A 13,003-nucleotide genomic window follows, 5' to 3' on the forward strand; every position below is an offset into this window, starting at 1 on the left:
CAATCCCTAGTTACAAGCAATGAGCCATTTGCCATTACAAAGATTGTTAGCAATGCCCAGGTTGTGTAATTACCTGTGTCAATTGCAATGATTGTCTTAGGTGTCTACCGATTCATCACTACATAATCCAATAGCTTTTAAGCTGCATGGGATCTTATTAAAGTGGCTATGTCTATGGGGGCAGTGTTTTTAACGGTCTTTGTTATGGAATATAAATGTCCCATTAACAGACTGATTGTTTACATGGTTATCCAATGTTGCAACCAAAGTTTCCTGTTGAAAATAATTTATTTTTTGTTTGCACCTCACAAGTATGAGCAGAAATAATTTTAGATGCTATTTAATAACTTTTAATAATGATAAAATTGCAATTACTTTTGGCTAAGGATCTGTGCCTGTGGCTGGAAGGTTGTCGGTTTGTATCCCATGGCCAGCAGAGGAATCCTATTCTGTTGGGCCCCTGAGCAAGGCCCTTAACCCCAACTGCTCCAGGGGTGCTGTATAAATGGCTGTTCCTGTGCTCTGACCCCAAGGTTCTCTCTCTGTCTGTCTGTATGTCCATGGAGAGCAAGTTGGGGTATGTGAAAAGACAAATTCCTTATACAAGAAATTGTATTTGGCCAATAAAGTGATCTTATCTTATCTTATCTTATACTGTTGGTGAAAAACAATACACAGATTTTACCGCAATGGTAAGGAAGTACACATTTAATAAACAATACATTACCTCCAGTTGTGTTGAAGATTTTTCAGAGAGGCAGGGCTATGACACTCTCCTCACCCCAATCATTTTTCCCATCATGCATGTGGCCCAGGTCATGATCTGCAAAAAAGTAAAGCTCGCTCCCACATTGCAGACGTTGCATGACTGTTTTTGGCAGAGTAACAGATTCTGCTCCTTCCATGGCCAGAAAATCTACCACATTTGTCTCAGATTGAACATTTGTCGAACAAAGTGATTCAGTGTCTTACTGCCTAGTGAACTCTAAACAGATATTTATGGATTTGCTGAGGAGCTGATCAACATTTGGAACACTCCAGAAGCAGTCAGCATCAATAACATTACAAATCACTGCTATAAGGTACTTGCAGTCACCAATGCTAATGGTGGCCCAACAACATACTTACTGACTTTGTGATCTGCATTAGCACCATCCATGTCATGTGTTATAGGGACCAAGATATTGGACTTAGATTAGGACGTATGCATTTTTTGGGGGAAAGCTTCTTACATTAACTTATTCTCTTGTATATCGTATATCTCACAATACAATTGCTATTTTCTGCAGTTTCTTTTTTATGGTAGTACAGTACATACGGTAGTCTATATGACTCTCTCTTCTAAATACCCCAACACATATTTTATTGTAGTTAAGTTGCAGTTATTCATTACTGTAATTTAATGCAAGTAGATTAAACTCATTTGCAAAATTAATGACTCAAAAATATTAATAAGTTTAATCTTGTTATTATTGAGAATCGTCTACAAAAGCATAGGAGCTGTTCTCAGAAATCATTTCTGGGAGTTTTTTAAGATTTATACACCACCATCTTTTTCCTGGAAAGATCAACAGCCTGGGGCATCAGTTTCTAAAGTTTCTATAGAAGAAAAATAATAGACTAAATTAAATAATTAAATAAATAACTATCAAATTACATGTTGACAGCCAAGGAAAACCAGTAGGTTTATGCTTCACTGGTGTACACTAGGTTTATCACACTCTACTGTGGAGCATGTGCAGTGTTATGGTAGATTTTGTAGTGCTCAAGCTCATCACATCTTAAACAGAGTTAATAGGGTCCATAGCTATATTGTTTCAAAACTCAGGATTTCTCAAGTTTGCTCCAGCCTTGAATGAACTTCTGTTGGTTGGAAATGCACTTCGCGAATTGCAAAACATTTGCAAATGCATGTAATTTCTTCAGTTTTGCAGGAGACCATGACCATGATACATTGTTTTCAATGAAAACTGCATCTGCCCTCCTCTCACATTTTGTTTTTTGTGAGAGATAGCCAATCAATCCACAGAGTAACCAGGAAAATATATGCTAGATATTTTGCAATTCCTACCAATGTGGTCATTAGCTAGAGAAGGATCATTTTGTTACCTGTTGTGGGCACCAACATGTTTGAATTCAATCTTATTCCATTTCATTCTCTAATGTAAAACCAAATGGATGTACAGTAAAAATGCTTCCTAATTTAAATGAAGAACAGGGAATAGACCAAATTTAAAGCAAATAATTTTATTTTTAAGTGGTACAATACTCTAATAATACTTTCTCTAATAATACTGCTGAAAAGCCAGAACTATATGGAAGTACATTTTAAATCAAAAATAGAAGACACGTCTTTACACAAAGGGTTGTGGGAGTTGAGGAACAAGCTACCAGACATTGAAGCTAATACCTAGGCCCCTTTTAATAAAGGCCTGATAGATCAATTAACTGCTAATACGGCTACCATTTGTTTATAACTAATCTTATGTCCACTGGAGCCGAGGCTATAATCCCATCTCCTACCCCCATGGACCCCTCCATTACAGTGTATCCATGGATGTTCACATAGTGTAAGTAAAAAATATGAAACCAGCACTCATTCATTTCCACAGTCATTACTTATCCAGCTAGCCTGAAAATTGCATATTGAATAGTTGAGAATTCATGTTTTGCCTAGTTAATAATGTCTGAAAAAATGCGTGACCACTTTGGATTATATTCTTATATAAAGTTATACAGGAAATTAGTATTTTACTTACAGTATATTGCCATATATATATATAATATCGTATATATGTGTGTAAAAAGGTACATTGTATAAAGTTAGGCTGTCCTGGATGTCATCATGAAATGCATTACTTTTTGGTAACACAGATATGATCTCAACAGTCTAAACATAATTATGAAATCTAACATCAGCAACATAATAATAGTTTAATTTTGAGTACTGGTGAAGACACTTAGCATGATGAAAACAGTTACGCCGGCGTTGTAAACTATAACAGTTTGCAACACTATACGCGCTAGGCCTATCTACGCGATAGAACTAAGTTGTCGAAACTGGTATCGTTTTTAATTAATACAATTTTGAGTGCAACGAAGCCCAGAATTGACACCAGATTTTCCCTAGTCAAGAACACATCCACACGTCACGGAGGGAACAGAGGGGCGGGAAGGTTACTGTACTGTCTTCCTTCTTCCGGCGGTGCCGGCCGGCTTTCAACACTCCGCACCTGATGAGCTGTACCATCCTGGACTCAAATATTTTTATTTAATACATTTCATAATTACATATTTGTGGAAAATAAAAGAAAATCAAACACATCTATATATTTTAATGAAGGGGTTATTTTCATTATTTTATGTGAAATAATAAAGACGAGATGAGTGGTTCCGGTCGCCATCTTGTCGCCTGGTGCTGTGACTGAAGAGGAGGGTTTGTTTGGGAATAAGTGTGCATTTCAGGTGTATTATTTTTTTTAAATAAACCTTTTCCCGGTCAAACAGTATGTCCAAAAGGCATCGGTTGGATTTAGGCGACGACTATTCTTCTAACAAAAAAAGATCGTCCTCTGACTTGTAAGTTAATGGTGTTTTTTATTGTTTGGGTCCGGGAAGATGGGTTATGCATCTCGGCGCCTTCCTCGGGTCAGCGAGTACTGTGCAATAGCAGTCTCGCTCACCGCTGTTTTCCTAAAATCCGAGTTTAATACTCTTGGAATAATACGCTTGGAACGTATTATTTAAAAGTTAAAGTGGCTTTAATTTACCAAGACGGGATTACAACACGTCTTATTTTGTTAGACATGTATTTTGTTACACGTGGGATTCTCTTGCGGCCTGTATGCGGTTTGCAAACAAAATGCTCGTCTTGCATCGAGTTTTTAAACTTGCAGAAAGCTTTTTAAGTCAATCGTGTCCATTGTAACACTGAGGGGTTACGATATGCGCCGCCTCAGTCGTGTTTGTCCTTTGCTCAAATGCTCTCTCAACACGTGTTGGTAGCTGCAGTTGTTGTTGCAGACGGTATGTGATTGAGAGCCTCCAGCCTGTGTAGGTTTCCGTGCAAATATACGTTTTGGCGATTAGTCTATGATAAGTAAGTCTGAGGCATGTTTTTAAAACTTCCAACAACAATGTTTAGTTTGCGGTGGGCCGGCATGCGGTGAACATGGTTTTCTTGTGACATCTGATGATGATGGTTTATGCCTTTATGGCCTTATCCTCGGTACATCTCGGTAGTGTTAATGCAACAGCCTTGCTATAAACTAGTGGCAGCTTAAACGGGCGACGTTGGCGTGGTGTAGCTTATTTTATATTTTCTTTTTGTTTTGTCACTGATTACGTTGACGCTTATGAATATATTAGAAATGGACCGCCAAAAGTGTGGATTGTTGTAGTGGGCTGGGGGCACTGGTCTGCTGAACGTCCCAAACAACAGGCTGATTCACTTGAATATGTACTGAGCGTGAAAACAAAATGGATCATTCTGTTTTTGCAAAGCACATGAATTTTGGATATTGATTGTTTTGGGGGCATTAAATGAACCGATCTTGATGATTTCGTTGTACAAGAGCTACATTTCTTTATTAATGATAGGGGGTGATTCAGCCTATGGAATCCTTTGTGAATTGTTAAAAAGCTAGGAATTTGCCAGTCATTTTGAATATTTCATATTCAGTCCAGATTAGACTAAAGTAATGAATGTTTGCAAGTGGCACAGATGTGCAGATCTAGAGCAAAGTCCAAGTTTTGTGGTCTGGGCAGGGGTGTTGCTATGGAGTGCCTCAAGCAATTTTATCACTAATTTGCCACATGGCATTGTAAGACCTGCGACCTCACTTGCTGTCCTTCCTGCATTCACATCCTGATATGACAAAATTCCAGAAGGACAGCTCACACATAAATCATATAACAAGTGAAGGTTTATTCCATGCTGAAAAGAGAATAAAAGAAAACACAACTTTTCGGCCGTGGAGCCTTCTTCAGGTGTGAGAGCCTGAACTAAATCATATAATAGCCGGCCTGAACTAAATCATTAATTAAACCTGGACTAAATCATATAACAGCTTTTTTGTGAAGTGGGAACATGGGAGATATGACATAGTTGCCTTTTCTACAGATTTGATGCCCATTGAACGTATATGGGGTGGCATAATGGCCCGGTGGTTAGCATTGCTTTCACTCACAGTCCTGGGGCCCTGGCTTCAATTTCAGACTTGGGGTGCTTTCTGTGTGGAGTTTGTATGTTCTCCCTGGCTTTGTGTGGGCTTCCTCTCACAATCCAAAAGCGTACTGATAGGTTAATTGGTTCCTGGGAAGCTGCACTGTGGTTTATGAGCGTATGAGTGTCTCTGTGTGTGCCCTGCAATGGACTGTCACCCCAGCTGGGGTAGATCCTGCCATAGGCACTGGCTCTCCCGCAACCCTAGGCTGGATTAAGCGGTTAGAAAAGGGATGGATGAACATATGTGGGATGAGTTAAGACAACATGGCAGGGAAGAGGCACATGCTTGTTCAAACCCTGAGAGAGGAATAGGACAGAATCCCACAGAATGTGTTGCAGGTGTACAGCTTGTGCTACTTCCAGTGGTGCCCCCACAACCTACTCGCTTGTGACTTTTACTGTAGACCCTGTGTTGATCGACTCTGGTGATGATGATGATGTATCGGCATAATGAATTTACCTGTGTGTCCAATAATATGTCAGTGTAGTTGCACTACAAATATTTTTGGTACCTTTGCAAATATGTTGTTACTAAAGGTTTCTTTTAATGCTTATTGTATTTGAAATGAAGTAGCCGATCTTAAAGAATTACACGCGTCCAGCTGTTAAAGCCTGAAAGGCAATGGCCACCTTTATGGCTGTATCAGAAAGCCATGGTCATTTTCTACTGTGGGAAAATGTTCTGCTCTTATTCACTCAAAGCACGTAGCTAGATTTTGGTTCCATCATGTACAAGGATCTTTTATAAATAAAATCTGTGATTTTTGAAGGTATCCCCAACACTACTCCCTGGAAAAATCGAAGATGCCACAAATTATAACGATTAAAAAAAAAACTTAGTAATGTTTCCACCTACTTTTAGAAGGTCTCACATCATGCCCACCTGTTTGCAAGGAATATTAAGATTTTGAATTCTGTGACTATGCCTATCATATGCACAGTTTCAAACTGAGGATATTATTGAATATTGAAGTAATAGGCCATTGATTGACAGCAGCATTTTGTTTGTCAATCTTGAATATTCTGTAAATCTGACCGTGTTGCATGCTAGTTTACTCAGTAATGCCAGGGGTCTATTTATGTAGTGTTTCCAAAATAAAGGTAAATTTAATAAATGTAACTACCAGTCTGATAGATCAAAAACTCTATATAAATGCTGGTAAAGAGTGTGAACACCCTGTTGGGTGTTTACCATATTTGCTATGTAGCTAACACCTTAAATTTGTTCTTGTTAAAAGGGTTAATCTGATAATACACAGCAATGTTGAGGATTCAGAGTTGTTTTTCTCTGAGTGAAATGCATTGATCTTGCTCATGCTAATATTTTGTGATGCGCTATGAAGACCTTTCCCTCCAAAGTACAGATTTCTTTTTTAGGTAATGGTGGGGAAAAAGGGTCTTTTTTTGTGTTTCTCCAGTGCCGTTGTAGTGTTTTTGAATAACTTCTGTTCAGCTTCCATGCAGCCACCCAACAATGGTTGTGACTTTTTGATTTATGTTGCAGGAAAGATCGAGACCGCGACAGAGATCGTGACGACCGATCGAAGGACAGGGAACGCGACAGAGACCGAGATCGAGACCGGGACAGAGAAAAGGACATTAAGATGCCTGGCATCTCTCTCAATCCTGTGATGGCAGTTGGTAGTATGCCTGCTCTAAGGCAGTCCGTAGTTCATCAACAGATTAACCCCTTCACCAATCTCCCTCACACTCCTCGATACTATGAGATCCTGAAGAAGAGGCTCCAGCTTCCTGTGTGGGAGTATAAGGAACGGTTTAATGACATTCTCACAAGAAATCAAAGCTTTGTATTGGTTGGTGAAACAGGTTCTGGAAAAACAACACAGGTGAGATTAGTTTTGCAACTGCAAAGGTGAATTCCTACTTCTCTACTGTGCTGGAAATAGGTCTATTAACATTGGTGAGAAATGAATTTGCTAAACCAAATGTCTACTAGAAGGCCAAACTTTAATCTGTTACACTACCCCTGAATTGCAATACCTTTCTGTATTTACTCAAAATTATGATACTTTTTATGGGATATGTTCTGGGAAAAAATTAACTGATTGGAAAGATATTTTATTGTCCGTTACAGGACCCCATCTAATTTCTGAATGAATGCTTTTTCCTATCAGGTCTTTGTATTCACCATGCACATATGCAAGGAAAGCCAGTTTTCTTTTTCCTGTTCAAGTTTCTCAATGTCAGTTTAAATATTTCTAATAGAAATGGCAACCAACAGACAGCCAATAGCAGTCACTTAGGTAGATAAGCCAGATTCTGAGTAAAGTTTTCAGTTCCCCTTATAGCTACATAAAGTTAAGGAATACTTAATTCTTAACTCTCACATTACCATTTCAATCATTGGGCAGTGTTAGGGTCTAATTATTAGGTCCAGTTCTGATTCAGATTAGGAAATATGTCTAGAATATGTTTCTATAACATTATGAACAGCGTGTCTTAGTGTGTAGTGAATGCAATTGACAGCGGTATTGTATTAGCGGCCATGACGTCTCAGTGCACCATGCATAACTGACTGTGTGCTGAACCCAGGCGAGGAAACCTCTGTGTCCTACATTGAGTCTCAACCCTGAGATTCACGATACATCATAGTCAGATCTTGCTCGCAAAGTAAAGCTTTGTAAGTTTTTTCTGCAGTTAAATGTGTGTTTGGCAAAGAAAAATGTGATTCTACCATGACGTCAAGGAGATGTCTGGCACAAGATAAGTAGACTATTTTCCCTGAATATTTGAAAATATACCAACACTGAGACTTAACTAAAACTAAGGTTTATGGAATGAAAATCTGTGTGCTTCCTTTTAGTGTATAACTGAATAGGATGCATCAGATTTGTGTCATACTCTCCTTTTTTTGCATTTCCCCAACCATATGAGGCTGTGAGACTTGGTGTTATTTCCCTCATATAATCATGCTACTCTTCTTTGACAATTGATAAATATGGATAAAAATCTAGGACACTCACATGCTACAGTTCTCGCATACGCAGGCAAAGTTGTTGTGGCTCAGATCTCACTTGAAATGAAAAAGAAGCAGTGTATCACTTTCCTGCTGTTGTAGAATCACATTGAGCTTTGTCTTTCGCACTTGTCTGAAGATCGCTTCAGATGGTATGCATTGCACAATATTAGCTATTCATCTGTAAGGTCATGATTTGTTAAGTATATAATAAGCAGATCAAATGGGTATGTGAAAGAAACATTCTTAAAAATATCCCATCTGGATCAGATACTGGCTACAGAATAAATCCATGCTTAACGTTTTAACAAGAACTTTAATAAAAGTAAAGGATTTAATGGATAAAACACCTTTGATGGGAAAAAATGTAATTTTGGGTATCCTAATAGTTAATTATTTCTTCTTTCTGTGTACTAAGGCATTATCAAAAGGCAAGTTTGGTGTTTGGGCACATTCCAAGTCAATAATATATGAAAGGAATATTGAACATATGGTATATTCTGTCTTTAGAAATTAAGATTTAACTTTCGTGCTGGTTATGTGATTAGCCATATTGAAATCTACAATAGTACAAGTATAATCCAATAACCTGGAGTTATAGAAGCAGTTTTGTTCAACTAATGTATATGCTGCAAATTTAGGCAAAACCTAAGATTTACATATTTTGCTATATTTACTTATTTGCAGTTCAAAATGGAAAACATGAGCAAGAAAAAACAGCTATTAGCAAACAATTGCAAAATAAATCTATCTATCGATTTATATGGGGGTGATTTACTTTTTTCCATGCAACATATTGTAGATTGAAATATTAAACATAATAAAAATCAAAAATGGATCAGAAAATGAAATCTAAATTTGTTGCTACAAATTACTTCTACCAAAGTAGGAGATTGGCAGTGCTGCTTAGTGAAACACCGCACTCAATCATAGAACTTCAATAAATCCATGATTATTTTTAGGCTTGTTGGTACCATATACCTAAGAGACCTTATCCAATCCAGTGTAAGTTTTTGTTGCAGCCAGCTTTTGAGCTGTATAATTATTGTACAGTTACCGCACTCTTTGTATACATATGCTGCCAGGAATGGATTGACAACTCTGGTATTTGTCATATTATCCAGTTTGCATATACTGATACTTGAATGATTATAACTGATACCAGCAGAGTTTGCAGCAAGTTTGTTGGATGGAGACTATGATAAACAATCATGAATATTATGCTAGTCCTTTAGGTAGTAAACTAGATTTGCCACTTGTGAGCTGAAGCAGGGGCCAGCTGAAGAAGCACAGTAATTCTTTGCAGATATGAATGCATGAGCTGCTTTTACAGACTTTTAGGAACCAGCAGAGTTAGCTAGGCAAGTAAAGTAGTTATGGAATACACTCCACCATGCAGGATTTTCAATAAATGCATATGTAATGAACCACTGAAGGTGTATACCTGGTTTCATATTCATGCCAGCAGCCATATCACCCTGCAACTCACAACTGGCAGCCCACTGAAGCTAAGCAGGTGTGAGCCTGGTCAGTACCTTGATGGGAGACCCCCTGGGAAAAACTAAGGTTGCTGCTGGAAGAGGTATTAGTGGGGCCAGCAGGGGGCACTCACCCTGCGGCCCATGTGGGTCCTAATGCCCCAGTGTAGTGATGGGGACACTATACTGTAAACAGGCGCCGTCCTTCGGGTGAGACGTAAAACAGAGGTCCTGACTCTCTGTGGTCGTTAAAAATTCCAGGGCGTTTCTCGAAAAGACCCCGGCGTCCTGGACAAATTTCCCATTGGCCTTATCAATCATGGTCTCCTAATAATCCTCATCTATGAATTGGCTTCATTACTCTGCTCTCCTCCCCACTGATAGCTGATGTGTGGTGAGCGTTCTGGCACACTATGGCTGCCGTCGCATCATCCAGGTGGATGCTGCACATTGGTGGTGGTGGAGGGGAGACCCCATTACCTGTAAAGCGCTTTGAGTGTAGTGTCCAGAAAAGCGCTATATAAGTGTAAGCAATTATTATTATTATTATTATTGTTATTATTATTATTATATTGTCTAAGAAACGATCTTTCAAAGTGTCAGACCTGTGATCACATCCCTGCTTAACATGAATTACTTTTAAAATTAAACTTCAGATGTAGGCACAGTATTCAAACGACAGTGGTATTATTTTCAGGACGCTTAAATCACTGTAGTGCCATTTAGTCTTGTTTCTGACTTGCCCATGAACTTGCTTGAGTTAAAAGAAATGAAATAGATTGCTTCCTCTTTCCTCTGTTCATGGGTTCAGTCCGTTAAATGGATGTAAAATTTGCATTATTGCCTCTTTTTGAGACGGATTGCAACATTTTGTAGCGTTACAAAAACAATTACATTGAAACTTTGCTTAGTGATAGACTGCAAATGAGATGAAATACTCTTTGAGAAAAGTCTGTAAAGCAGTGATTATTCAGTCCCTCATTCTGGGGAACAACATTCAACACTGCAGCCTTTTTGTTCTTTTTGGTGTCGATTAGATTGGAAATTACCATCAGCTATGAATATTTTAGAAAGCCTCACTGGTTTAGTATTTTTTTTTCAATAAGCACAGTGGGGTGGTAAATAGTGTAGTGTTTAAAATAGTTTAGTGTTGAACTTTACATATTCTTATGCCACAGTTTTAACAATTGAGGTGTAACAAATAAGGTTGTAGTTACATCTGTTTCTTTTTTGAACATTGTTTTTTTTATCATTTTATCTGGAAAATTAAAGTATTTTCAAATTTGTTTTACTTGATAGTGTTTATCCTGTTTAATGCCATAAGATGTAGTATCTTTTTATATCAAAACACTGCTCCGCAACTAAATTGCTCATTCCCTCTTGCAATTTTATCACCAGAACATAGGTGAAAGATAAGTTTAATCCTTTGGCCAAGAATGGGTAGTTTATTAATCGTCTATAATAAGGTTAAACAAGTTACAAAGGTATCTTTGTGGATCTCATAACTTTGTGAATAAACTAATTGCAGATCTGCTTACATATAGAATTGTAGGAAGCTTCATCACAGTGCAAGAGCTTTATTAATGATAATGCTGTCCTTTGAGCAGTTCTTGGCAGGACCAGCTGTTCATATTTAGTATTTTAATCATTAAAGGTTTTTGCGATTGATCTTACTGTAAGCAGTCTGTATTTCCTTTCTGCTTTTAAATATGCGTGATGGAATCAAAATGGATGTCACATTGTGACGCAGTGGTTAGCATTGCTGTCTTGCATCATCGGGGCCCTGGGTTCGACTCTGGACCTAGGGTGCTGTCTGCATGGAGTTTGTCAGTTCTCCCTGTGTTTGAGTGGGTTTCCCCCAGGTGGTGTGGTCTCCTCCTCCGCTCTAAAGAATTATTGGTAGGTTAATTGGCTTCTGGGAAAATCAGTCCTGGTGTGAGTGTATGTCAAATAATTGCTTTGGTTCTATTATTCCTTTTTTGAAATTGAAGAAGACTATTTTTTGTTATAAACCCATCTGCTTGGGAGTAGCTTTTTACATCTTATGTCCCCTGTGACCACGCACAAGGGATGGTGGGAATGAGCAGGCAGACTCCTTTGACCTGCCCTCCTTTTAGCCTCACCACTGGCTCCACATTGCAATACCTAATTTATTTGTTACAACTGAAAGAGATGTGCCAGCAGTGCCACATGCCTTTAAGCTCCTGGGAGGTCAAGGGAGTTGCTAAGATTTGAGAGACCCACATTATCCTGGGTGGCATTCTTCATCACGGCTAGGGGAATCCCAGCCACAACTAGCTTGTAAAACCAGTGATTGCAGACCTCAGTGTGTGCTTGTAAGTTCTCCATTTTGAATTTAAGCACAGATGTTCCTTTTTGAGGATTTCTCACAAAACAGATGAGTTTTATGGGTGTTTTGTCATATTAGTATGTTTTCTGACATATTTCTGGTGGGTATCTGCATCAGCATGTGGAGGCTGCTCAGGAACAAGTAATAGGTTTATGAAATGAGAAGAAAGAAAACAGCACTTCGGCTGTGGAGCCTTCTTTGGGTGTGAGGGCCACCACAGCCAAAAGGTTGATCTCTTTCTACTCTTTTCAGCGTGGAATAAACCTATTTTGATCCTTTCCTGACATGTGACTGGATGCAGTGCCTCACAAAGATTCTTTTGCCGTCACCACAGAGTTCTAAAATTGTCAATCCCCCTTTTCTTTCCAGATTCCCCAGTGGTGTGTCGATATGGTCCGTGCCCTTCCTGGACCGAAACGAGGAGTTGCCTGTACCCAGCCCAGAAGAGTGGCTGCAATGAGCGTGGCCCAGAGAGTCGCAGATGAAATGGATGTGATGCTGGGCCAGGAAGTTGGATACTCCATTCGATTTGAAGACTGCAGCAGTGCAAAGACTATATTAAAGTAATTCTTACTCCCGATGTTTGTTTCCATGATATTTAAAGTTTTGAATATACATTTTTAGCCTTGAGTTTTACAAATTAGACGATTTAATGATGTGTCTGTAGTTCGAGACAATGGCTGTGCATTGTAATGCTTAGGTCTTCAAAATTCTGTTAAATATTAGGACTGTGTTAAAAGCACTTTATAAAAACTGAAACCTCATATATCAAAAAGAGCCCCCTCAAATAGAATGTTCACAGAAATTTCTCTAAACCACTGTGAAATAGTGCATTTATGAATGTTAGACCTATTTGAGTAAGCACCAGTGGTAATGAGTACCGAAAGAGTATATGATACGGTCTGTTTAGTGTTCCATAAAAGATTAATTCTCAAATTGTTGAAAAGGGATGTAGAGATTCAAGACAATGC

At 38.6% G+C, this 13,003-nt stretch overlaps 1 protein-coding gene across 1 annotated transcript in view; it reads left to right on the forward strand.

Annotated features, from left to right (window-relative positions):
* Positions 1 to 3,394: 3,394 nt before the first annotated feature.
* The window catches only part of dhx15 (DEAH (Asp-Glu-Ala-His) box helicase 15), a 39,599-nt gene continuing 29,990 nt past the window's right edge, over positions 3,395 to 13,003 (forward strand). Inside the window, exons 1-3 of the mRNA XM_006629818.3 lie at positions 3,395 to 3,579; positions 6,732 to 7,074; positions 12,402 to 12,595. Coding sequence (XP_006629881.1) covers positions 3,509 to 3,579; positions 6,732 to 7,074; positions 12,402 to 12,595 — 608 coding nt within the window. The 5' untranslated portion in view covers positions 3,395 to 3,508. The remainder of the gene's footprint in view (positions 3,580 to 6,731; positions 7,075 to 12,401; positions 12,596 to 13,003) is intronic.

This window comes from Lepisosteus oculatus, chromosome 1 (genome assembly GCF_040954835.1).
Source record: "Lepisosteus oculatus isolate fLepOcu1 chromosome 1, fLepOcu1.hap2, whole genome shotgun sequence".
Lineage (NCBI taxonomy): Eukaryota > Metazoa > Chordata > Actinopteri > Semionotiformes > Lepisosteidae > Lepisosteus > Lepisosteus oculatus.